Below are 23,588 nucleotides of genomic sequence, written 5' to 3'. Positions count from 1 at the left end.
ACTGGAAAAAATAGAAAACGGCTTTCCAACAGGCTTTTGCGCGTGCGTAGCAACATTTTGAGCATCAAGGCGTTAGTGGAGCATAGAGCGCATTCGGGAAGGAAAACAGGTAAATAAAGTTCAATTATTTGCCATTTTCATTTGAAAAATAAATGCTTTGAATCTTTCGTTTATTCTTGAAGCGGTTAGCTAAAACCTTTGCTCATTGGAATGACAGGAGTCGCTTCTTATCCTACAATGTAGCAAATCAACCAGCGAAATGGTTACAAATCAAATCCGATTGTCAGCGAGCTAAACGTTAGCCAGCTTCAATCTCAGATGTCTTCCATCACACTGTTCACACATATCGGCAGCTGTAATAATATCGCCAAAGATTAAAGCAGTTTTTATTGTTCTAATAACGGTTTCACAATTCATATCCTGTGCCGCTTTTGAAGAGATGGAAGGAACAGGGCGGGCGGCGCTTTGTTTGTTACATTTCTGCTGGTGTTCTATTTCGGTCATAGCAGTAACATTCCTGTGTAACCCTGGTTAGCGTTTGGTCATTTCGTTTTTAGTTGGCAAAGGATGTCTGAAATTCACAGTACACTGCGTGACGGCCATTTCCGTTAATACGTCTGTCAGGAGTTGAAAAGTAATAATAGGATTACGCGAACTCTGATGCTCTATGGGAAAAGTAGCCTAAACACCATGTGGAAATTGTAGTTTGGATATATAGAATGCTTTAAATGTCTGAATCACCTGTTGTATGACTAGGACTACTATTGTCCTGTTTCCTCTCATTGACTTTGTCCCAGTTAAAAACATGGAACTGACTGTTTTTGTTTAATGTTTTTCTGTCAACAGACACTGTCACCCACCCCAAACAGACCAGCAGGAATAATGTCGAGTGGTACGTTTGTTCTCTGTAGGCTATCCATAGGCCTATGGCATGTACATTTACATAACTTCACTACCTGCAAGGCTGGTCCTTGTTTAAACAACTACTCAACATGGTGGTTTGTCCAAGAAAATACAAATGTTAGCTGACTCTCCCTTCTGTGAGTCTAATCAGATGTTTTTAAACACAAAATGGTTCCTGTCCATGGACTCTGGTCTGATCCCAGATCAGTCCAACAGAGGGCCGCTCTGTCCCCCTCTCTTGATTCCCAGAGTTAGTTTCACTTGTACTGGCCAGGGTTGGCCGTCCTAATCAAAGAAGCGTTTGTTTTATACAGAAATGCAGTTAGTAGGCAGCTCCCTCTTTTCTACTGGCTTTGTATCAACCTCTGCTTCTTTTTCTCTCTCTGCCTCTCCTGTCTTTCTCTTTCTTCTCTGTTCTCTCCCTGTTTCTCTCTTTCTTCCTCCCCTTTCCCCCTTTCTCGCTCTCTGTCCTCTTCTCTCTTTTTCCCGCTTCTCCTTCCATCTCTTGCTCTCTGACAGTGTTCCTGCCGTCGGACCTGGCCAACTCAGTGTTGAGCCGGCAGCGCAGGGACAACAGCTACCTGCTAGAGGAGATCAGGCAGGGCAACATCCAGAGAGAGTGCAGGGAGGAGATCTGCACCTACGAGGAGGCCAGGGAGGCCTTTGAGAATGACGAGAAAACTGTGAGTGAGACGCACATGCAACCCATGTGCGCAACACACACGCAACCAGGGTTGTGGTCAATTCCATTTCAATTCAGTCTATTCAGGAAGTAAACTGAAGTTCAAATTAAAAAAAACTAGTGTTTCTTATATGGGAAGCATTGAGGAAAATTTGAATTTTACTTCCTTGTTTGTTTACTTCCTGAATTGACCCCAACCCTGTATGCAACACTCGCTCACACAGATGCACACACAATGTTCTTTGTCTCGCTATTGCTCCCTCATTGACATACACATACACTCGATAACAAAAACACTTGTAATCCTACTCCGAGTGTGCTGGCCTGTGGAATGTTCCTGCTTTTCAGGAAGTGATGATAATCAGCAGGAAGAGTAGCTGACTCCCTGAGAGTGCTGCTCAATAGGGAGAGGGTCATTACTGCAACTATTGTCAGGAGAGGGAATGAACAGTCCGTGCAGCACGCACATGTGGAGAGCTTTTTGTTTTTGTTTTGTGTGGGAGCTTTCTGGAGTATGACATTCAGAATGTTGCAAATGGCATTTGTAGTTTTCACATTTTTCTTTTACTTTAAATGCCCAGTAATTGATAATTCTGCCCAGTAATTGGTCTGATGTAGCTCTCTGATTGGCTGCAGCAACGGTTCTGGGAGGAGTATGTACGGGAGAGCAGCCCAAGTGGCGGGCTGCAGTCTGTGGTGGGCGGAGTCCACTCCCTCTACCTGATCCTCCCCTTGCTCCTGGTGCTCCTCCTCATCGCAGCAGTGGCCATCACCGTGTGGCGGTGCCACTCCCGCAAGCGCTCAGAGCGCAGCCCCGCCCTGGGGGGCTCCAACCGGGACCCCACCCTATCGGTGGTCTCCATGGACCAGTGGGGACGGGACTTCCACGATCACTCCGAGCTCAGCGTCCACAGCAGCCCCGCCTACCCGGGCTTGGAGGTCACGTCGGCGAGGGGAAGCAGGGGAGAGCCACCGCCATCTTACGAGGAGGCGGTCGGCCACACAGATGTGCACATAGAGACAGAGCCGCCGCCTCAGTATGAGGACATCATTGGCCATGGGAAGTGAAGTACCCCCCATGTCCTTTCTTACCCAACACCCCACCTCTCTCTCCAGCCCCCATCCAGCTATATCATCCTCCCGGTCTCAGCCTACACCTCGCCTCCCTCTTTAACTGTTACGTTACTACACTATACTAACGGAGAGTTACTGGATGCAATAACGTCGAAGCTTGCACTGACCATCAGATAGGAGTTGAGTGATAGCGGAGACGATACCAAATGTTTGATTTCGCAAAACCAAAATGTACTGTGTTTTTGTCATCCTACCATAGATTTATGTTATGACTACCCTGGAGGTTTGGGGCTTGCAAATGAACGATGCATGACAATTGTGTGGTGTAAAGGAAAAATAAGAAAACAGCAACAGTTCTTATTGACATACTTGTAAGAAAGGAGAAAACAATTCTAGAGAGATAGTTGTTTTGAATGTTCAGGAAGTGAATTGTAAAAAAACAAGCAATTTTGCTTGCATAAGGAGACAGAATTGTTTGCTGTGTCATTTTAGCCATATATTTGGGTAAGCCAGTACTGGCTATGTACACGTGGGCTTATTGGATCTATGCCAGCGTCGTATACATTTGTGGAAGACTGTCAATATTCTCCGACCGTATTCCATTAGGGAATGTCCTAAATGGCACCCTATGCCTTATATAGTGCATTACTTTTGGCCAGAGCCCTATGGGTAGTAGTGCACTAAATATGGTATAGGGTGCCATTTGGGACACATTCTATGTCTGTCTCTCGGAGTGGGACATTATCTGAGCTGTGCTGGCATGGAGCGCGGAGTGACCTGCAAGCGAATATGGGCCAGGAAGCAGAAGAATATGAAGCAGGGTGGAGCAGCAACAACCCATTTTTCACTTGCAGTATTAAATGTCACTATGGACAGCGTGTGTGAGCATGTGTGTATATACATGTGTGTGAGAGTGCGCTTGAGTGAGCGTGCTTCTATTTTTTTACTGCAGATAACGGCAGTGACTACATTGATACTAATGTAGTGGATATGTGGTGTGACTGAAGGCACTTTCTGTTAAGGCTCAAACTGAGCCGTTTGCTAATGAATTCTAGGGCAGAGTCTGTTTTGTTTGTGTCCATTCAGCACAACTCTCAGCAATAATGTCACCTATTGATACAACGGTCTATTTTACATGCTAATTATGCAGCTGGGGGACTAATTGCAGACATCTGCCTAATATTCAGTATCATAATACATGTAATATGACAATGGCCCTGTAAACACTTTAGGTTGTACAACTGATTGACAAAGCATTTGACACCATTGTTATGATACCACGGACAGTTTGGCCAGGATTCAATCTTATTGCGCGCTTGCCATTTTAAAAGTAATTTCCATTAAGCTGTCATCTACAGTGTTTGTTAATGCATTAGTGTTAATGCAGGAACATTGCCTTTTTAAAGGTGCATTGTCGACAGCGTTCTACTGATTTTGAATCCTGGCCTTTGTCGGCACAGTAATGTTTGCACACTAATTGTGCACAATGTGCAGTGTCTCAACAACGCTTGTAATGATACATTTTTTAAATACAAAACAAACTTTCCGTTGTGCAAAATGTGTTGTACATTAGTTGTAGAACTTGTGTGTACGGGGCCTGTGTAATATGTACATTACAGATTGAGAGCACTGATGTTTTTTGTTGACCTGTGGAATCGCAGCACTTGTCCCAATGCTATATGACCTGTGACTGGGATGTGTTGGTTAAGTTAGCCATTTCGGTTTGGTCTATTGGTACGTTCAAGACAACTCAGAAACTCATCTTTTATGACTTGGAAACTCATAGGATGAGGCCCGAGTCAACAATAGGAAGCTCTTTACAAATAACTTATGTTCATTTTAACTTGAGGTTCCGAGTTTCCGACTTGTCATGAATACACCATATGGCCCTGTCCAGAAACAACCCCTAGGACCCTACCCACTTCTGAGAGGATTCAATATGTTAAAGCTACAGTATATGGTGACAGCTCCACCTTTCCCTCTGATAGAATAGGTGGAATTGTTGCTATATTGCTTACACCTGTCCAATCATTTCAGATCTCCACAGGTGTCTACATGTAGGTAATAGGGGCAAGGAATTCTGGACAGGGCCAATTATTGTACTGTTACCTTTTGAAATCCAGTTTTTACAACGCCTTAAGTAAATGCATAAGTAAATGTAAAAAAAGATAAACCTTTGAATATGTACTGAGCTTGAATTTTAATTTGTAATAAAATACTTAAACATGTGGGGCTGTTGTCGTCAGTGCCTCCAAATTTATCCAACCCTTTTCTGTAGTTGATATGAGGACCATCTTTGTCCTTCTGCAGTCCAAAAACAACTGTATAATGGTATTTCGAATCCCAGTTGAGACTTCAGTTTTCAAACCTTACCCAACAATCACATTTCTAATCTACATTCTAAATGACTAACCTAAATATGTGCAAAAACAATGTTGGAGTATTCCACGTCTAGCGCAGTAGATTAGGTACTGGGTTTGAGACCAGAAAATCACAGGTTATGCTGATGCCCTTTCTCAAAAAAAGGTTATTTATAAATTATGTTGAATGACATGTTATATCCTAGCATGTCTAGCACTTTTTATTATATTTTACATCAATGGCATAGCGCACATACCCTGAGTGGTTCAGACACACTTTCCCTTTGTGTCCTGGGTCACATTCAGCATGAACAGAAGGGAGAAAACAGTTTGAAACATGAGTGTTTTTCCTTCAAAAGTGCCTAGACTGCCTGGAGAACACAACCCTGGGTTGCTTTGGAGACCAGAGACAAGCAGAGCCAGCCAATCTAGACCAGTTGGTACACAGCATGCATCTGACACAGGAAATATTAACTTGAAGCAGTCAATAGTGATAAAGACACCCGTGATAAAGCAATGTGGGCGGAAGGCAAAAGGGCAGCAGTTAGCCTAGCGGTTGAGAGTGTTGGGCCAGTTACCGAAAGGTCGCTGGTTCGAATTCCCAAGCCGACTAGGTGAAAAATCAGTCGATGTGCCCTTGAGCAAGGCCCTTAACCCCAATTGCTCCTGTAAGTCGCTCTGGATAAGAGCGTCTGCTAAATGGTAGTGTTAAGGCTTATCTGACACAGACAATATTATATCAAGCAATAAGAAACAGACAGCAAAAGCAATAAGAGCAAGTGTGCATTTTCCAGTAACAACTAGCTAATAGCATCAGCGGTGCGTTGGCCAATGACAAAGCAATGATTTCGCAGTCAAAGGGACGGATGCCTGTTCCAGTCAACAGTCACGTAGGCTGCTGCTCTGAAGGCTGAGTCAGGTTGGTATCTCCATGGTAATGTGTAAACATGGTAACACCCATTTCAGATCCACTCCTTGGGGTTTCGTAACACCTCCAGCATATCGGCCTCCTGGGAACCTTTAGGAGGCTCATGCATGTACTCCCACCTGTGAAGAGAGAAGACAGTCAGCATGAATGAGAGGCCTGGGGCTTCTTCAGTGATTGCAGATAAAAATGTAATGTACACAGCTGACATTAGATGACTCCACAGGGGTCTGGTTGATGCGGTGGTGCAGCTCGGTCATGGTACGAACCGAGGGACATACAGTGTCTGTGTTCCAAATGGCCCCCATAGGGCTCTGCTCAACTGTAGAACACCATGTAGAGAATAGGGTGCCATTTAGGATGCTGACACAGAGCACTTTGTATAGTTGTCTCAATGGAAGCAGCCAGCTCTTTCATTTCCCGCCAGCAAATTTAGAAGACATTAGCATTTCACTCTCTAAACACGTGGCTATGACTCGTGGATAACCACAGAGGTGACATGACTCCCTATGCGACAGTCATGTCTGTTCAACACTACACATTTCTACCTGAACATTTTAGAAGCCTTCTGAATAAGCCCTAGAGCATTCACTTCCAGGCACACACAGGCTGTACACAGTAGTACACACAGTCTTCACTGGTCCAAGGTTGCGTCCCAATCTCTCCCTTTCCCCCAAAATGTGCACTTGTTCACTTCCCTTTATGGATTGAAAAGTACAATTTATGGGAAGTAGTGTAAGAGTGCACACATCAGGAGGAAGGAGAGATTATTGGGACACAACCCAGTACTCATTCCCAATCACTAGTAATTTACATCCAGTGCTAGCAGCAGCAGTATGACGTAATATTACTCACTTGGCTGTTAGGGGCAGGGACATGAGGATGCTCTCGATCCTGGAGCCTGGGGTGGCCAGTCCAAACTTCACCCCTCTGTCATACACCAGGTTAAATTCCACATACCTGAAACACACACACACACCAAAGGCTTAATGAAACACAAGCACAAAGATATAGACACATATACAAACTGTGTTATTACACATGCACACAAGCATGTGGGTACACCTAGGGCTGTTACGGTGACCGTATTACTACCACGACGGCAGTCAAATTCCACGTGACCGTTTAGTCACGGTAATTAGGCTTCTCCAAGGTCTGATGCTGCTGATGGTCATTAGTAGCCTAACAAACTTGCATGAGAAAACAGAGGGATGGCCTCTATTAAAAAGAGGAGGATCCCATCAGCTTTCTATAGGCTAGGGCTACTATATTTATTTCTCAACTTTCCTAATATTAAGCACATTGCTTCTCTTTACAACAGGAGTATAGCCTACCTGGCTGGCATGAAAATGAACCACGGGAAAAGCGTCCTCCATTCGCTATTTAAGTGCATAGATGACATGTATTTTTTCCCCTACCCCTGTTTTGAGACAGGTGCATGATAATCGTCCATTCTAAATCAAAACAATTTTCACACATACAGTACCAGTCAAAAGTTTGGACACACCTACTCATTCCAGGGTTTTTCTTTATTTTATTCTACATTGTAGAATAATAGTGAAGACATCAAAACTATGAAATAACACAAATGGAATCATGTAGTAACCATTTTTTTTTTTTTTACAAATCAAAATATATTTTAGATTTGAGATTCTTCAAAGTAGACACCCTTTGCCTTGATGACAGCTTTGCACACTCTTGGCATTCTCTCAACCAGCTTCATGAGGTAGTCACCTGGAATGCATTTCAATTAACAGGTGTGCCTTGTTAAAAGTTCATTTGTGGAATTTCTTTCCTTCTTAATGCGTTTGAGCCAATCAGTTGTGTTGTGACAAGGTAGGGGTAGTATACAGAAGATAGCCCTATTTGGTAAAATACCAAGTCCATATTATGGCAAGAACAGCTCAAATAAGCAAAGAGAAACGACAGTCCATCATTACTTTAAGACATGAAGGTCAGTCAATACGGAACATTTCAAGAACTTTGAACGTTTCTTCAAGTGCAGTCGTAAAAACTATCAAGCGCTATAATGAAACTGGCTCTCATGAGGACCGCCACAGGAATGGAAGACCCAGAGTTACCTCTGCTGCAGAGGATACGTTCATTAGAGTTAACTGCACCCCAGATTGCAGCCCAAATAAATGCTTCACAGAGTTCAAGTAACAGACACATCTCAACATCAATTGTTCAGAGGAGACTGCATGATTCATGCCTTCATGGTCGAACTGCTGCAAAGAAACCACTACTAAAGGACACCAATAAGAAGAAGAGACTTGCTTGGACCAAGAAACACAAGCAATGGACATTAGACCGGTGGAAATCCTTTGGTCTGATGAGTCCAAATTTGAGATTTTTGGTTCCAACCGCCGTGTCTTTGTGAGACGCAGCGTAGGTGAACGGATGATGTCCGCATGTGTGGTACCCACTGTGAAGCATGGAGGAGGAGGTGTGATGGTGTGGAGGTGCTTTGCTGGTGACACTGTCGGTGATTTATTTAGAATTTTACGCACATTTAACCAGCATGGCTACCACAGCATTCTGCAGCGATACGCCATCCCATCTGGTTTGCGCTTAGTGGGACTATAATTTGTTTTTCAACAGGACAATGACCCAAAACACACCTCCAGGCTGTGTAAGGGCTATTTTACCAAGAAGGAGAGTGATGGAGTGCTGCATCAGATGACCTGGCCTCCACAATCCCCCGACCTCAACCCAATTGAGATGGTTTAGGAGGAGTTGGACCGCAGAGTGAAGGAAAAGCAGCCAACCTGCAAAACACCAGTCTCAACGTCAACAGTGAAGAGGCGACTCCGGGATGCTGACCTTCTAGGCAGAGTTACAAAGAAAAAGCCATATCTCAGACTGGCCAATAAAAAGAAAATATTAAGATGGGCAGTCTGAGATATGGCTTTTTCTTTGCAACTCTGCCTAGAAGGTCAGCATCCCAGAGTCGCCTCTTCACTCTCGACGTTGAGACTGGTGTTTTGCGGGTACTATTTAATTAAGCTGCCATTTGAGGACCTGTGAGGCGCCTGTTTCTCAAACTAGACACTAATGTATTTGTCCTCTTGCTCAGTTGTGCACCGGGGCCTCCCACTCCTCTTTCTTTTCTGGTTAGAGACAGTTTGCGCTGTTCTGTGAAGGGAGTAGTACACAGCGTTGTACGAAATCTTCAGTTTCTTGGCAATTTCTTGCATGGAATAGCCTTCATTTCTCAGAACAAGAATAGACTGACGAGTTTTAGAAGAAAGTTATTTGTTTCTGGACATTTTGAGCCTGTAATGGAACCCACAATTGCTGATGCTCCAGATACTCAACTAGTCTCAAGAAGGCCAGTTTTATTGCTTCTTTAATCAGCACAACAGTTTTCAGCTGTGCTAACATAATTGCAAAAGGGTTTTCTAATGATCAATTAGCCTTTTAAAATGATAAACTTGGATTAGCAAACACAACGTGCCATTGGAACACAGGACTGATGGTTGCTGATAATGGGCCTCTGTACGCCTATGTAGATATTCCATTTAAAAAATCAGCCTTTTCCAGCTACAATAGCCATTTACAACATTAACAATGTCTACACTATATTTCTGATCATTTTTATGTTATTTTAATGGACAGAAAAATTCATTTTCTTTCAAAAACAAGGACATTTCTAAGTGACCCCAAACTTTTGAACGATAGTGTATGTAAAGACAAGATTAAATCAACAACAGTCTGATGGGTGAAAATATTAGCCTATCACTTGTGAATGATGCCCAGCTTGTGTGCAGTAAGGCAAGAAAGAGTGCATGCCTTTGTTGCAACTTTTTCAAATCAGTCGCACACCTCATGTAGCCTAGCTCATAGGCCTATATGTTTTGATAAGGTTTGTATCACAACTAAAGTGGCCAAATAACTTCTTACAATTAAGCACACTAATCCACTTTACAACAGGTGTAGAGCCTAACTGGCATACATGCACAGCGTGTGAGTTTCACGTTTGGGGAAGATACTTTTTTTTTTTTCTTAACTTTTTCACAAAAGGCATGGATTTCTTTAAGGGCCATTACGGCCACACAAAGGGGATGCCGCCGAGAAATTTGAGGCATTATCAAGTGCTTGTCAAATTGTGAATGAGAGACTGATGAAATGTGTGCAGCCTGCGCAAATAACAAAGCAGAGCTCATGCCTTTCATGCAACTTTTTTCAAATCATCATTAGTCACATCATGCAGCCTTAGAATGTATAAAAAAATACAAACGTTGGCCTATATATTTTGATCACAACTAAGGTTTCATAAATAACTCTTAGTTAAGCATATAAGAAGACCTGTTTCTTTGTTAACCGCTCAACACAGAATAGTGGCATGTGCGCACTCCCTCAGAAATATTTTGGAGAAAACATTGTTTGTATTTTATTCAGCTGTGTTCATTTGTATTCTTCATACTATAAAATAATGCCATGAAATTCTAAGCAAATCTTGTCTGCTAAATGAACTAGTATAGCCCACAGGCATATGGCATAGCCAGGTCAGAGCCTAACATAATGACAAGGAGTATGCTATTCTGTTCTTCTGAAATAGACCACATTTTCTTCATATCATGTTTATTAGACCTGTCTAAAATACATACTTTATTGTGATGGTGTAGGCTATGGATTTATTAGGCTTTTTAAAATGTAGATGTTCCAAAGGTCTGCATCAGTGGCTTGTAGGCTATGCGTGGAAGCCAGGAGATGCTAAATGTGTTTTTGTTAATTAACGGTCAATTACCATGAGACTGGCAGTTATGTGCTTGACAATCAATGGCTGACAAAATGTCATGACCGCCACAGCCCTAGGTACACCCACACCCTCTCATATGTACCCACCTGCCTCTCCGCACCTGCTGCCAGTCCTTCTCCTCTGGGCTGAAGGGGTCATTGAGGTGTTTGTAGACAATGGGCAGGTAACAGGGCACCACGGTCTGGGCACAGCTCCTAACAAAGCTGAACGCCTCCTCCTGGCTGGGAGAGTCCAGGTCGTCAAAGAAGATGCCACCGATGCCCCGCGTCTCGCCACGATGGCGGATGTAAAAGTAGTGGTCACACCTACAGGCAGCAGGAGTGTTTTGAATTAACTAAGCTTGAGGAAAGACATGTGCAGGTTATGGAAACACTTTAATTATACCCGCCCGCAGGTACTGTATATTGCTTTATAACTTGTTATACGCATGCATTTATACCAGCAGCCTTTAATTAAAGTGTTACCAATGTTAATTTCCATAATTGTATCATAACTAGTACATTGCAGTACTTTTACAGGTATTTGAAACATGGTAGAAATGTTGAGCTACTGGTTTCAATGACTCTAGACACAGAGGTAGTTATTAGATAATGTGATTCCGCTCAATTAAAATATAACCCAATGTTCTTTAAAAATACAACTACTGTATGTTTGAGTTGAGAGAAGATCAAGATAACAATGTCAATCTGGGGGAAAGACCACTGTATGAATGTGTAAAATGCAAACAGCTTATAGGAATCTAGCCTTTAAAAGTAACACAGACACACACATCCATATACAGTACCATACTCACTTACCCTCCCATTCATTGACACAATGTCATTCACTAGCTCTGAACAAAACGGTCATTCAGCAGCTGAAGAAAATTATGAGAAACTCCTTATCCCTGTTGAACAGTAGAGACCCACCCAGTGAAGTCACCCACCCCACCCACCCAGTCATTACCACACATTGTATGAAGTCACTGATGTGGGTGGTTCGTACCACTTTTTGAAGTCGGGGTAGTACTGGGGGTGATGTTTGTCACAGGCCTCCTTCAGACTGTTGTGAAAGTGAGCACCATCCTCCTTATTGACATAGGTAGGAGTCAGGTCTGTACCGCCACCAAACCACCACTGTTTAGTGCCTGGGAGACACACACACACACGAGAAGACAAGAGCCATCATTCATTATCTCAGCTCTAACACTTGAATGGTATGATGTCACAGGCTGACACGCACCATCTTCTTCTTCTATCTCAAAGTATCTGTAGTTGAAGTGCACTGTGGGAATGTGGGGGTTCTTGGGGTGGATGACTGAGCTCACGCCCATGGCACAGAATGGCAGGATGCCTAGGAGTGAACATAATACAATATTATACAATACAATGCAATACCATAATATACATCTCAACCATAGTCTGACTCAAGGATCCAATCCCTAATCCTTGAACACATTAGCTTGTCAGAATGGCATGAATGGCCATTTCTGGTCTTGAGTGACACATGTAGCATGAGGTAACACACTGTACTGCAAGACAACATAATATTGCTGAAGTTAATGAGGTTGATATGAACCTAGGGCTGCCACTCACCATCTTTCCCTTTGAGGACCTTCCCTCTGCTGCGCATCTGCTTAGCGGCCTCCTCGGTCAGGTTCCCAAACACCACGGACACGTTGACCCCCGCCTTCTCAAACACCTTCCCATCCTGCAGCACACAGCTAATGCCCCCGCCACCTGATGATACACACACAGACAAACATACAAGATGTTAGACAGTAAAGAAAGAGCCAAACACCAAAGCACTGTAATAATGCTATACAAACAGACAGTGAGACAATGGCATGGGTGCAGAATGTGGCAAGGTGCTACTACTGTAGCTGTTGGGCTCAGCTTAAAAATAAGGGCAGGTGGGATAACCTTTGGATTAGCCTGAATAGATTACGACCTTAGTTTATAGATGCACTGGGGTCGGACAGGCTTCTTGTTTAGATTAAGACACCGCAGAGCCGGCACAAGATATGGCTCGGAAAACCTACCTCAATCCAGGGATGAGAAATACGTTGCACTCAGAATTGTCCCATTATCCCAACTGTTACGCCAAGAACATTGAACGACTGCTAAAAATCTAGCAGTCGTTCAATCTTCTCGGTGTAAGAGTTGGGATAATGGGACAATTCTATGTACAATGAATTTCTCATCCCTGGATTGAGGTACGTTTTCCGAGCCATATCTCACGCTGGTGCCTTAATCTAAACAGGAAGCCTGTACAACCCCAGTGCAGCTGTAAGCAAGCGTAGGGTCGGAATCTAGTCTAGCTACCTTCGAATATGTAGGTAGCCTAGCTGTTAGAGCATTGGGCCAGCAACCGGAAGGTCGCTGGTTCGAATATCCGAGCTGACAAGGTGAAAAATCTGTCGATTTGCCCTTGAGCAAGGCACTTAACCCTAATTTGTGCCATACTACTATGGCTGACCATGTAAAACAACAGATTTCCCTGCACATATCTGGTGTATGTCACAATTATAAACATTTTTTTTAACCTATTGCACAAATTAGTCATTGGACACTTCATGTGCCACTGTGAATGTGTCAGCGTTGATAGCTGCCAGATACACTATATATACAAAAGTATGTGGACACCCCTTCAAACGAGTGGATTCGGCTATTTCAACCACACCCGTTGCTGACAGGTGCATAAAATCGAGCACACAGCCATGCAATCTCCATAGACAAACATTGACAGTAGAATGGCCTTACTGAAGAGCTCAGTGACGTTCAACGTGGCATTGTCATAGGATGACACTTTTCCAACAAGTCAGCTTGTCAAATTTCTGCCCTGCTAGAGCAGCCACAGTCAACTGTAAGAGTTGTTATTGTGAAGTGGAAACGTCTAGGCGCAACAACGGTTCAGCCGCGAAGTGGTAGGCCACACAAGCTCACAGAACGGGACCGCCGAGTGCTGAAGCGCATAAAAACGTCTGTCCTTGGTTGTAACACTCACTACCGATTTCCAAACTGCCTCTGGAAGCAACGTCAGCACAATAACTGTTAGTCGGGAGCTTCATGAAATGGGTTTCCATGGCCGAGCAGCCGCACACAAGCCTAAGATCACCATGTGCAATGCCAAGCGTCAGCTGGAGTGGTGTAAAGCTCGGCGCCATTGGACTCTGGAGCAGTGAATCACGCTTCACCATCTGGCAATCTGACGGATGAATCTGGGTTTGGCAGACGCCAGAACGCTACCTGCCAACTGTAAAGTTTGGTGGAGGAGGAATAATGGTCTGGGGCTGTTTATCATGGTTCTGGCTTTTTGGAATGAGATGTTAGACGAGCAGGTGTCCACATACTTTTGATCATATAGTGTAGGTCTACGTTGGCATATAGGTAAGATGCTCTGGCCTTAGGTTGGGGTTCCTAACTGACTATCCACGCGCTTTGGCACGGGCTGTGTGTGCCAAATGGCACGTGCCAAAGGGAGATCCTTGCCTTCTTTCCGTTCCCACTTGTCCACTTTGAACTTGCCGCCGTCCACCTCCTCGAGCGCTCTGCAGAACTCCGCCTGAGTGTCCATTATCAGCATCTCCATCCTCGTGCACATTTCCTCTTTCCTCTGCTGCAGCACTTTGACGTCGGTACACGGCGGGGCCATGAACGTCTTGCATTTCTCCGCTATCTCCTTCTCCTCGGTTTTGGGGATCATGGTTGCCATTTCAGCCCGCTGAAAGTGACTACCGCTAGCCACAAAACCCGCCACTGCCGCCGCTGCTCCAGCAACCAGCAGTGCGCCTCTCCTGGTTCGCCCGGTTGCCGATTTGCCTGCAGTCCCGTGTGACATTAACCGCACTCCAGTAGCTTTGGGAACACATCTCGCTCCCGGAAGCGAAGTTAACCTGCGGAAGAAAGATAGGTGCGAGTCCACTATGGAAGCTCGCTTTGAAAACTGAATTAAACATTGTCTCGCAGTGGTTTGCGCCGTTCTGTTCATGGAATAAAGAACGATGGTCGCCATGATTTGTAAATTATCTAGCTGTCCTCTCCATGTAAAATGTACAGGTTGTAGACATCCAGCTAGCAAAACTGAAAACAACAATCACAAGTAGACAGCAGTGCAGTCACGCTAAGGTCCGGGGGAGGGGGGGTCTTTGCCTTGAACCGAGCGAAGAGGCATGGGAAATGGTGTTCTCGAGTCTGCAGGTTTGTTTGATTGATAGTAAATTACAGAAAACAGCAAGACCCACAAGCCAGTGCTTATCTGTAGGCGTGTCCTTATTATCCAGAACGTGATAAGAGACCAGTTTCATCTCTGCTTATCCGCTGTCTTTGCCAAGGTAGTCCTTGATAATAATAATAATTGGCGCATAATGACTATGGATTTATTTTCTTATTCACATATTATTAAAGCATGAACAAAAATATGCCACATAGGTCTTCATTTATTTATGTCACTATTTTAAACAACACAAGGACAAGTCGTGCATTTAATTCCTCATAATAACATTTTCATAATAACATTTTAGAGCACATATTTAGAATGTAGCCTACACTAGTCTATAAAATCCTTCCCATTACTCATGACTGAAAGTTTGATAGATGATAGATGTGTCTGTGTACATTGAGTGTGTGTGTGCGAGAGAGAACCTGTTTTCTGTTTCGCGCATGTGCGTGTTGTAAGTCTCTATGACAACAGGACTATTAAACCCTTTAGTGGAGCCTGGGAGAAGGACACGCACAGGAGATTATCTGGACAGGTGCTCCGGCCGGTTGTATCACGAAAATGTAGGCCAGTAAAACGAATAACGAGTTCCCATATAAGAGGATAAAATACATATATGTTTTTATTTTTATTTGTTAAATTCTGAGTAAAAAGGAGACGCAAAAGCTTATGGTAGTGGTGAGTTTATTTCGATGTTTGGGTAACGGTACGGTTGTGCACAATCTATTGTGTATTTATATAGCTCTGTGCTTCTAATTATTTCAGACTTGTGCCTTATAATAACGCGTGTAGCTTATTGTGTTTGTAGCAAGAGTAGCCTATTCTAATGTTACATCATCGCGTTAGGCTTCTAGAGTAGCTATGTTTACTCTTGTATTGGAGCCTAGAAACCAGGCTATGTCTGTGTCTGTCACATCATGCTGTCCTGTTGTATCAGTAAGATTCTACAAGTAGCAATAAATCTGCCAGTAACTCCAATCACAGTTAAGACAAGATAGCCTATTTCACAATACGATCCCATATTAAAAGTAATGCACACAACTGCACCTGTCACAGGTTGAACTGTTTAACCTGCGCTATGGGTCATTTGGCCATGGGAGGGCCACGGAGGCGTGAATACAGGTCTACTATAATATTGTGTGACTGATGATCTGTGAGTGTTCAGAATTTGTATGCTTGTGATGTGTGCTTACAGAGTTGGGAATTCTATTCTATTTTAGTTTTATGAGGGATTGTCAATGCACAAACTGCCCTGAACTGGTGTGAATTGAAATACAATGGACTTATGGATACCCTTGGAAGTATAATGTTGGGGCTATCATCACAAATGGGCCTGCATATACAATGTTCCGGTTGATCATGTATTGTTCTTCATGCTATTCCTTTGGAGAAGATGAGTCAGGTGCGGACGAGCACTAGGACCCAGGAGGAGTATGAGGACGACTTTGAGAAGGACCTGGATTGGCTGATCAGTGAGGAGGGGACGAACGATGGCCAGGTAGGTCAGTGGGGATTGGCTGATCAGTGAGGACGGGAGGAGTGATGGCCAGGTAGGTCAGAGGGATTGGCTGATCAGCGAGGAGGGGAGGAGCGACAGCTAGGTAGGTCAGTGGGGATTGGCTGATCAGTGAGGACCCAGGGCTGCGTTCAGTACGTTTTACGTTCAGTTGAAAAACGGGGAGGGGTTGGGTTGTGGGTTGGGGAACGCTGCCAGTATAGCCACTGCCTTTTAAATACTGTATGTCAGTCATTGCTTCAAGCCACACCTTGCCACACCCACCAAACGGTAGCGAATGTACCTCAAAGTTTGTTCAAGAATGTACAACAATGTTTTGGGGAATCGTCTCGTTCAGTACAAACCGTTCCGCAACGTAGCAAACGTTCAAGTGAACTGAATGCACCTCAGGAGTGACGGCCAAGTAGGTCAGTGAGCTGCTGGGTTGCCAGACTCGCCCACTTTCTGTGAAAACGTCACAGGGATCTTTTGAATAGTAAGGCAAAAGCAACCGACTGTAGACGAAAGTCAAGGAGTGAAGTCGGGGGAAGTGCATCTGCGACAGCCGAAAGTCAGACATTGATGTGGTTTTCCAACAGCAAGGCTCAGTGCAACATGGCAGTGTTGCCATTGTTTATAAACGTTTTTCTTTGTAATGTCGAAATAAGAATGTCTCCAACCCCCATATCACACACTCACAAACTGTAGATATAGTTGTGTACATTGTACTATCAATTGGTGAAAGAGAGCCTCAAATATCACATTCAATTATACACTGCTCAAAAAAATAAAGGGAACACTTAAACAACACATCCTAGATCTGAATTAATGAAATAATCTTATTAAATACTTTTTTCTTTACATAGTTGAATGTGCTGTCAACAAAATCACACAAAAATGATCAATGGAAATCAAATGTATCAACCCAAGGAGGTCTGGATTTGGAAAAATTAAAGTGGAAAACCACACTACAGGCTGATCCAACTTTGATGTAATGTCCTTAAAACAAGTCAAAATGAGGCTCAGTAGTGAGTGTGGCCTCCACGTGCCTGTATGACCTCCCTACAACGCCTGGGCATGCTCCTGATGAGGTGGCGGATGGTCTCCTGAGGGATCTCCTCCCAGACCTGGACTAAAGCATCCGCCAACTCCTGGACAGTCTGTGGTGCAACGTGGCGTTGGTGGATGGAGCGAGACATGATGTCCCAGATGTGCTCAATTGGATTCAGGTCTGGGGAACGGGCGGGCCAGTCCATAGCATCAATGCCTTCCTCTTGCAGGAACTGCTGACACACTCCAGCCACATGAGGTCTAGCATTGTCTTGCATTAGGAGGAACCCAGGGCCAACTGCACCAGCATATGGTCTCACAAGGGGTCTGAGGATCTCATCTTGGTACCTAATGGCAGTCAGGCTACCTCTGGCGAGCACATGGAGGGCTGTGTGGCCCCCCAAAGAAATGCCACCCCACACCATGACTGACCCACCGCCAAACTGGTCATGCTGGAGGATGTTGCAGGCAGCAGAACGTTCTCCACGGCGTCTCCAGACTCTGTCACGTCTGTCACGTGCTCAGTGTGAACCTGCTTTCATCTGTGAAGAGCACAATGGGCCAGTGGCGAATTTGCCATTTTTGTGTTCTCTGGCAAATGCCAAACGTCCTGCACGGTGTTGGGCTGTAAGCACAACCCCCACCTGTGGACATCGGGCCCTCATACCACCCTCATGGAGTCTGTTTCTGACTGTTTGAGCAGACACATGCACATTTGTGGCCTGCTGGAGGTCATTTTGCAGGACTCTGGCAGTGCTCCTCCTGCTCCTCCTTGCACAAAGGCGGAGGTAGCGGTCCTGCTGCTGGGTTGTTGCCCTCCTACGGCCTCCTCCACATCTCCTGATGTACTGGCCTGTCTCCTGGTAGCGCCTCCATGCTCTGGACACTACGCTGACAGACACAGCAAACCTTCTTGCCACAGCTCGCATTGATGTGCCATCCTGGATGAGCTGCACTACCTGAGCCACTTGTGTGGGTTGTAGACTCCGTCTCATGCTACCACTAGAGTGAAAGCACCGCCAGCATTCAAAAGTGACCAAAACATCAGCCAGGAAGCATAGGAACTGAAAAGTGGTCTGTGGTCACCACCTGCAGAACCACTTCTTTATTGGGGGTGTCTTGCTAATTGCCTATAATTTCCACCTATTGTCTATTCCATTTGCACAACAGCATGTGAAATTTATTGTCAATCAGTGTTGCTTCCTAAGTGGACAGTTTGATTTCACAGAAGTGTGATTGACTTGGAGTTACATTGTGTTGTTTAAGTGTTCCCTTTATTTTTTTGAGCAGTGTACATGAATCGCAGCAAAGTTGGTTCCTGTTTTAGTCAGGTCATGTTCACGTGAGTCAAATAAAAACACCCTAATGATTGGTTGACAATAGAGCCTCCCACAATGCAGGTAATGGCTGCAGGATGAAGTTGGTGAAGAGCAACTGCAGAAATTTGCAGTCAACTCCAGTCAAAATGTCATGATCTTTGATCACATGGTTTTTGTAAAGTTCATGCAGTTGTCATGTAAGCGCAAATTGGACAATTTCTTCCCTATAATACAACACATTTTGGAAGGCAGTGACCAACGATGGTCACCGACTTGACAAAAGTGATCTGCTCAAATGCGCCCACAGTTTGTGGTGTTGTGTTACCGTGTGCCTGCATCTCAGTGTCTGTGTGTGAAATCCAACCCACTGACACACATCCAGACACTTTCACTGTACCACAGCTATAGGGCTCTGGACTGGATACATTGATAACCACACACACACACACACACATACACACAGTCGTCATGTCTTTCACAAAGTATCAAAGTACCTAATTAACATATCGTTTGCTGACACACTGTCTGTTGAGAGACTCAGGTGAATAGAACTCAGTCACTCCTCCTCAACAGGAACCTGACTACGAGGACATCGAGGCCGAAATAGACAAGGAGCTGAAGGAGGAGGAGAAGAAGGAAGAGAAGAAGCGAGGGAGGAAGGAGGACAAGAAAAGCCTGAAAGAGGAGAAGAGGGTGAGCGAGTCAGAGAAGGCGGAGGAGGAGGAGAGGTGGCCCTCGCCTATGGAACCTTTGGAGTTCGACTCCGACCGAGACAGTCCATATAAGGGCGGATCCCCCATAGCTCCGCCCCCTCCGGTGTTGGAAGACCAACCGGAAGAGGACAAGAAGTACATCCTGGAGAAGATCCAGCTAGCCAATCGGCAGCTGCAGGACCAGGAAGCGCCGGACATGACTCGGCGCCGACGCCTTCACTTCAAAGAAACGCTGGTGGATCTGGTGGTGCCGCCGCTGGAGTACGAGAAAGACAGCAGCACCCCCCAAAGGACGGGGGTGGTAGAGCAGGTGAGCAGCACGGCCAGCGGCAAGGACATGGAGGTAGAGAGTGAGATGTCGGGGAAGCTCTCTGAGCTGAAGATCACCCCACGGGAAGGTGAAGGAGGAGGGCAGGGGAGCAAGGCTGGGGGTGGTGGTGGAGGTGGGGAGGCTGGCCAGAGTGGACCGGGGAAAGAGGGCAAAGTCCTGGTAGAGAAAGATGGCAAGTTTGACCTTGTCAGCCTGAAGGAGGTGGAGAGCCATGGCCTGATGCTGCCACCTTTAGCGAGCTTCCCCAGCGACAACTCACGCTCGTCCTCCCGTCCAAGTGACCTGAGCCCGAACAAGACCCCCACATCCTCCCCACTGCGTCCCATCTCTAGCACCATGTCCCTGGGGATCGAGCACCTCCGCTCCCCCAGACCTCCGGCCCAGCCCAGGAATCGGCCCAACTCGGCCAGTCACAGCCAGAGGGGCAGCGGGTGGAGGGGCACCAAGCGCAGGGTGCAGTCGGCCAACAGTACCCCGTCCCAGCAAGCCACCTTCACTCTCTCGCCCCAACAGAAGGAGCTACTGAACAAAATACAAGAGAGGAGAGAGAGGCTCGCCAGAGAGGTGGGGAACACAGGAAGTCCCAATGCTTATCATGAAAGATAAACCCCCTTTTCTGTTTTCCTGTGTAACTCTTTCTACCTCTCCCCCTCCTGCTTTTATATGATCCTCCTTGCTCCCCCTCTCTCTTGCTCCCCCTCTCTCTCTTTCTCTCCCCCCTCTCCTCTCTCTCTCGTTCTCCCCCTGCCCCTTCTCTCAGGAGGAGCAGAGGAAGAGGGAGGAGGATGAGCAGAAGCGTCAGGAGAACGAGCTGGCGTTCCGGGCATGGCTGGTGAGGAAGAGGGAGCAGCTGCAGGAGGAGAGGAGGATCCACAGAGCCCAGGAGATGGAGAGAATGAATGGCATGGTATGCACAGGCCACTAGAGGGCGACACTAGCACACAAGCACAGCCTGTAGCAGGACTGTAATTGTCCTGTAGTAATACTTTGTAGAAATCAGTGCTTTCAGCTAAATGTACCTGCTATTTACTTAAATAATTAAATAAATAAAGGGAAGAAATGTATATTTTCTGATGCGTATTATAAAGAAATGAAAAAGTTGTTATTGGGTAACTGTATGCTAAACTGCTACAATCTTTAGTGCAATCATTACATTTTACATTTACGTCATTTAGCAGACGCTCTTATCCAGAGCGACTTACAAATTGGTGCATTCACCTTATAGCCAGTGGGATAACCACTTTTTTATTTTTTATTTTTTTTGGGGTGGGGTAAGGGGGGGTAGAAGGATTACTTTATCCTATCCCAGGTATTCCTTAAAGAGGTGGGGTTTCAAGTGTCTCCGGAAGGTGGTGAGTGACTCCGCTGTCCTAGCATCGTGAGGGAGCTTGTTCCACCATTGGGGTGCCAGAGCAGCGAACAGTTTTGACTGGGCTGAGCGGGAACTGTGCTTCCGCAGAGGTAGGGGGGCCAGCAGGCCAGATGTGGATGAACGCAATGCCCTCGTTTGGGTGTAGGGACTGATCAGAGCCTGAAGTTACGGAGGTACCATTCATAGAAGAAGATACTGCACCAGCAAGCTTGTGACAAGCCAATCCAAGAAAGTAGGATAGTGAGTGAAAACAGTTTTGACTTCATTTGTCCCTGTGTCCTGCCTCCCTCAGAGGGAGCACAGTGACCCAGACGAGGCCTTTAAGTCGTGGCTGCAGAGGAAACACGAACAGCAGCAGAGAGACAGGCAGCTGGAGGAGATGAAGAGGCTGGAGGAGGAGAGTGGGTTCTACCTGCACAACCGAGAGGAGTGTGAACGAGCCTTCAAACTGTGAGTCCCTACTCAGCTGTGTGAACGTCTGTCTACTGTAGAAGGGCATTGGAGATAGTCTGGACCATGGCTTTCCAACCCTGTTCCTGGAGAGCTACCATCCTGTAGGTTTTCGCTCCAACCCTAATCTAGCTCTCCTGATTCTAATAATTAGCTGGTTGATAAGATGAATCAGGTTAGTTACAACTGGGGTTTGCGCTAAAACCTATAGGAGGTTAGCTCTTCAGGAACCGGGTTGGAGAGCCCTGGTCTGGACACTCAAGTTCTTTTAAATAATTTGTCCGGGTGAAGAAAATGAGTAATTGGGAGAAAGCTATATACAGATTGGAAAAACAATCAGGTCACACTACCCATGATATTACTGGGTCCCCTCTCTCTCTTACTCTTCTCTCTCTCTCTCTCTCCTCAGGTGGCTGAAGAGGAAGCGGGCAGAGAAGCGGGCGGAGCAGCAGGCGGCCAGAGAGCGCTCCCGCAGGCTTGTGTTTGAGGAGCGGCGTGCCCGGCGCATGCAGGACCTCCTGTGCACCGTCAACGAGACCAAGCCTTTCCGCTTCACCGAACACCTGGCATACCGCTTCTAAACGGCTTCTGAACCCACCATTCGCAACATCATACCTCGAGAGGAAAGAGTTGAGATCTGAGTAAAGCTTCAGGGCCTACATTATACGATTCAGGGCCTACATCGTTGTCCATTTTTGCCCGGCAAAATTACAACTTATGTAGACTTTTTCGAATGAGTTACATAAGGAAAAAGATGGACAATTTGTGAACTTTTTTGGGGGACAATCAGCTCCGTTGTCATTCATACTGCATTGGATGACTCCCATTGAAAGAGCGTCGGCTCCATCCGAAAAAAGCTACATCTCACTGTGGGCGAGGCCTAAGGGAGAAGGGAATCACCAAAGAAGTCTAGGCTCTGTTCCAGTATCCATTCTAGCATACCACTTAGAATGAGGCATTTTTACTGAAAGTGAATCTTAACATGGGATCAGCACTGAGACTACTGTTGAGAGAAGGGCTTTATTTTCTACATTTTCATTTGTCACAGATTATCCGTTTGTGACCTCCAAAGTTCTTTTTTCTTTGACATTACTTAGTCAAACATGCACAACTCCTAAGGGTTCCGAATTGATCAGACATCAGTGATCTATCCTGTGCTCACTGTGTACAGTATATAAAGAGATTATTTTATCAAATTAATGATTATAACTGGTTCAATAGCTGTGTGACAACAAATATTTATACAGAATAAATATGTGATTATAGGCCTACTGGCGCTTGTTCTCTACATTGTCAACAGCCTTCTCTCTGTTGCTGATGCACTTTAACCTAGCCTACTAGATAACATGGAGCTCACCAATGCCGGCAGTGCTAGTAGGCAGTGTTACCATAATGCCTTCATAAATTGTTTGTCACTGAGTGTTTTTAAGTTTATTCTTAAATTCTTAAATGTATTCTTTATTCTATCTTAAGTTTATTAAGTCTTAAGCTTAGGTCCTTTGTAGTAGTGGCATCAACACTGACTACATTTTCGTCCGTCAGATGACGTCATTCTAAGGAGACATGCAGTTGCCAGTCCAGACGGCCATAGCCACGGGAAGATGTTTGAGGGTGGGGTTGCTGCGCAGATTTTTGTGTGTGCCTGCGCTACAGACGGCTATATCGGTCCGCTAATACAGGACTAGTAAAAGGCCCAGTGCACTACTATTGTGATATTTTTTTCTTCTTCTAAACAAATGTATGAATATATACACTACCTGTCAAAAGTTTGGACACACCTACTCATTCAAGGATTTTTATTTATTTTTTAAAATGTTTTTTTTTTTTTTTTTTTTTTTAGAATAATAGGGAAGACATCAAAACTATGAAGCAACACATATGGAATCATGTAGTAACCAAAAAAGTGTTAAACAAATCAAAATATATTTTATTTTTGAGATTCTTCAAATAGCCAC

The 23,588-nt window shown here is 45.1% G+C and overlaps 3 protein-coding genes across 6 annotated transcripts; 2 read left to right on the top strand and 1 right to left on the bottom strand.

Annotated features, from left to right (window-relative positions):
• Window positions 1-4,887, top strand: prrg1 (proline rich Gla (G-carboxyglutamic acid) 1). 2 transcript variants are annotated; one of them, XM_041839957.2, is made up of 4 exons: window positions 1-109; window positions 847-892; window positions 1,423-1,586; window positions 2,204-4,887. In XM_041839957.2, exons 2-4 carry the CDS (start codon window positions 883-885, stop codon window positions 2,651-2,653), a joined length of 624 nt encoding a protein of 207 aa, XP_041695891.1. In that variant the 5' UTR covers window positions 1-109; window positions 847-882; the 3' UTR covers window positions 2,654-4,887. The 2 variants fall into 2 exon arrangements, with proteins under 2 accessions (XP_041695891.1, XP_041695892.1); XM_041839958.2 differs by having other exon boundaries at window positions 6-109; window positions 2,222-4,887.
• On the bottom strand, window positions 4,835-14,858 carry cpox (coproporphyrinogen oxidase). 2 transcript variants are annotated; one of them, XM_041839955.2, is made up of 7 exons: window positions 14,177-14,858; window positions 12,281-12,424; window positions 11,928-12,038; window positions 11,691-11,832; window positions 10,793-11,011; window positions 6,800-6,904; window positions 4,835-6,066 (listed from the first exon to the last, which is right to left on the bottom strand). In XM_041839955.2, exons 1-7 carry the CDS (start codon window positions 14,697-14,699, stop codon window positions 5,982-5,984), a joined length of 1,329 nt encoding a protein of 442 aa, XP_041695889.1. In that variant the 5' UTR covers window positions 14,700-14,858; the 3' UTR covers window positions 4,835-5,981. The 2 variants fall into 2 exon arrangements, with proteins under 2 accessions (XP_041695889.1, XP_041695890.1); XM_041839956.2 differs by lacking the exon at window positions 11,928-12,038.
• Window positions 14,859-15,402: 544 nt separating this feature from the next.
• ccdc181 (coiled-coil domain containing 181) lies at window positions 15,403-23,351 on the top strand. 2 transcript variants are annotated; one of them, XM_041838569.2, is made up of 6 exons: window positions 15,403-15,581; window positions 16,297-16,401; window positions 19,341-20,375; window positions 20,572-20,718; window positions 21,476-21,633; window positions 22,043-23,351. In XM_041838569.2, the coding sequence occupies exons 1-6, from the start codon at window positions 15,573-15,575 to the stop codon at window positions 22,212-22,214; spliced, it is 1,626 nt and encodes a 541-aa protein (XP_041694503.1). In that variant the 5' UTR covers window positions 15,403-15,572; the 3' UTR covers window positions 22,215-23,351. The 2 variants fall into 2 exon arrangements, with proteins under 2 accessions (XP_041694503.1, XP_041694504.1); XM_041838570.2 differs by having other exon boundaries at window positions 15,411-15,466.
• Window positions 23,352-23,588: the final 237 nt, after the last annotated feature.

The sequence above is a fragment of the Coregonus clupeaformis genome, chromosome 20, assembly GCF_020615455.1.
Source record: "Coregonus clupeaformis isolate EN_2021a chromosome 20, ASM2061545v1, whole genome shotgun sequence".
NCBI classification, from domain to species: domain Eukaryota; kingdom Metazoa; phylum Chordata; class Actinopteri; order Salmoniformes; family Salmonidae; genus Coregonus; species Coregonus clupeaformis.
The sequence above is the reverse complement of the archived record's forward strand: the minus strand, read 5'-3'. Positions and strand labels throughout refer to the sequence as shown.

Bases quoted from the DNA above. Each gene is read 5' to 3' on its own strand.
- ccdc181 (XM_041838569.2), top strand. The intron at 20,719-21,475 runs GTATGCACAGGC...TGCCTCCCTCAG, and splicing joins TGGAGAGAATGAATGGCATG to AGGGAGCACAGTGACCCAGA. The intron at 21,634-22,042 runs GTGAGTCCCTAC...CTCTCTCCTCAG, and splicing joins TGTGAACGAGCCTTCAAACT to GTGGCTGAAGAGGAAGCGGG.
- prrg1 (XM_041839957.2), top strand. The intron at 1,587-2,203 runs GTGAGTGAGACG...GGTCTGATGTAG, and splicing joins TTGAGAATGACGAGAAAACT to CTCTCTGATTGGCTGCAGCA.
- cpox (XM_041839955.2), bottom strand. From the start codon at position 14,699: ATGGCGACCATCGTTCTTTATTCCATGAACAGAACGGCGCAAACCACT. The intron at 11,012-11,690 runs GTACGAACCACC...TGCTGCCTGTAG, and splicing joins TACCCCGACTTCAAAAAGTG to GTGTGACCACTACTTTTACA. The intron at 6,905-10,792 runs GTGGGTACATAT...TGTGTGTTTCAG, and splicing joins CAGCAGGTGCGGAGAGGCAG to GTATGTGGAATTTAACCTGG.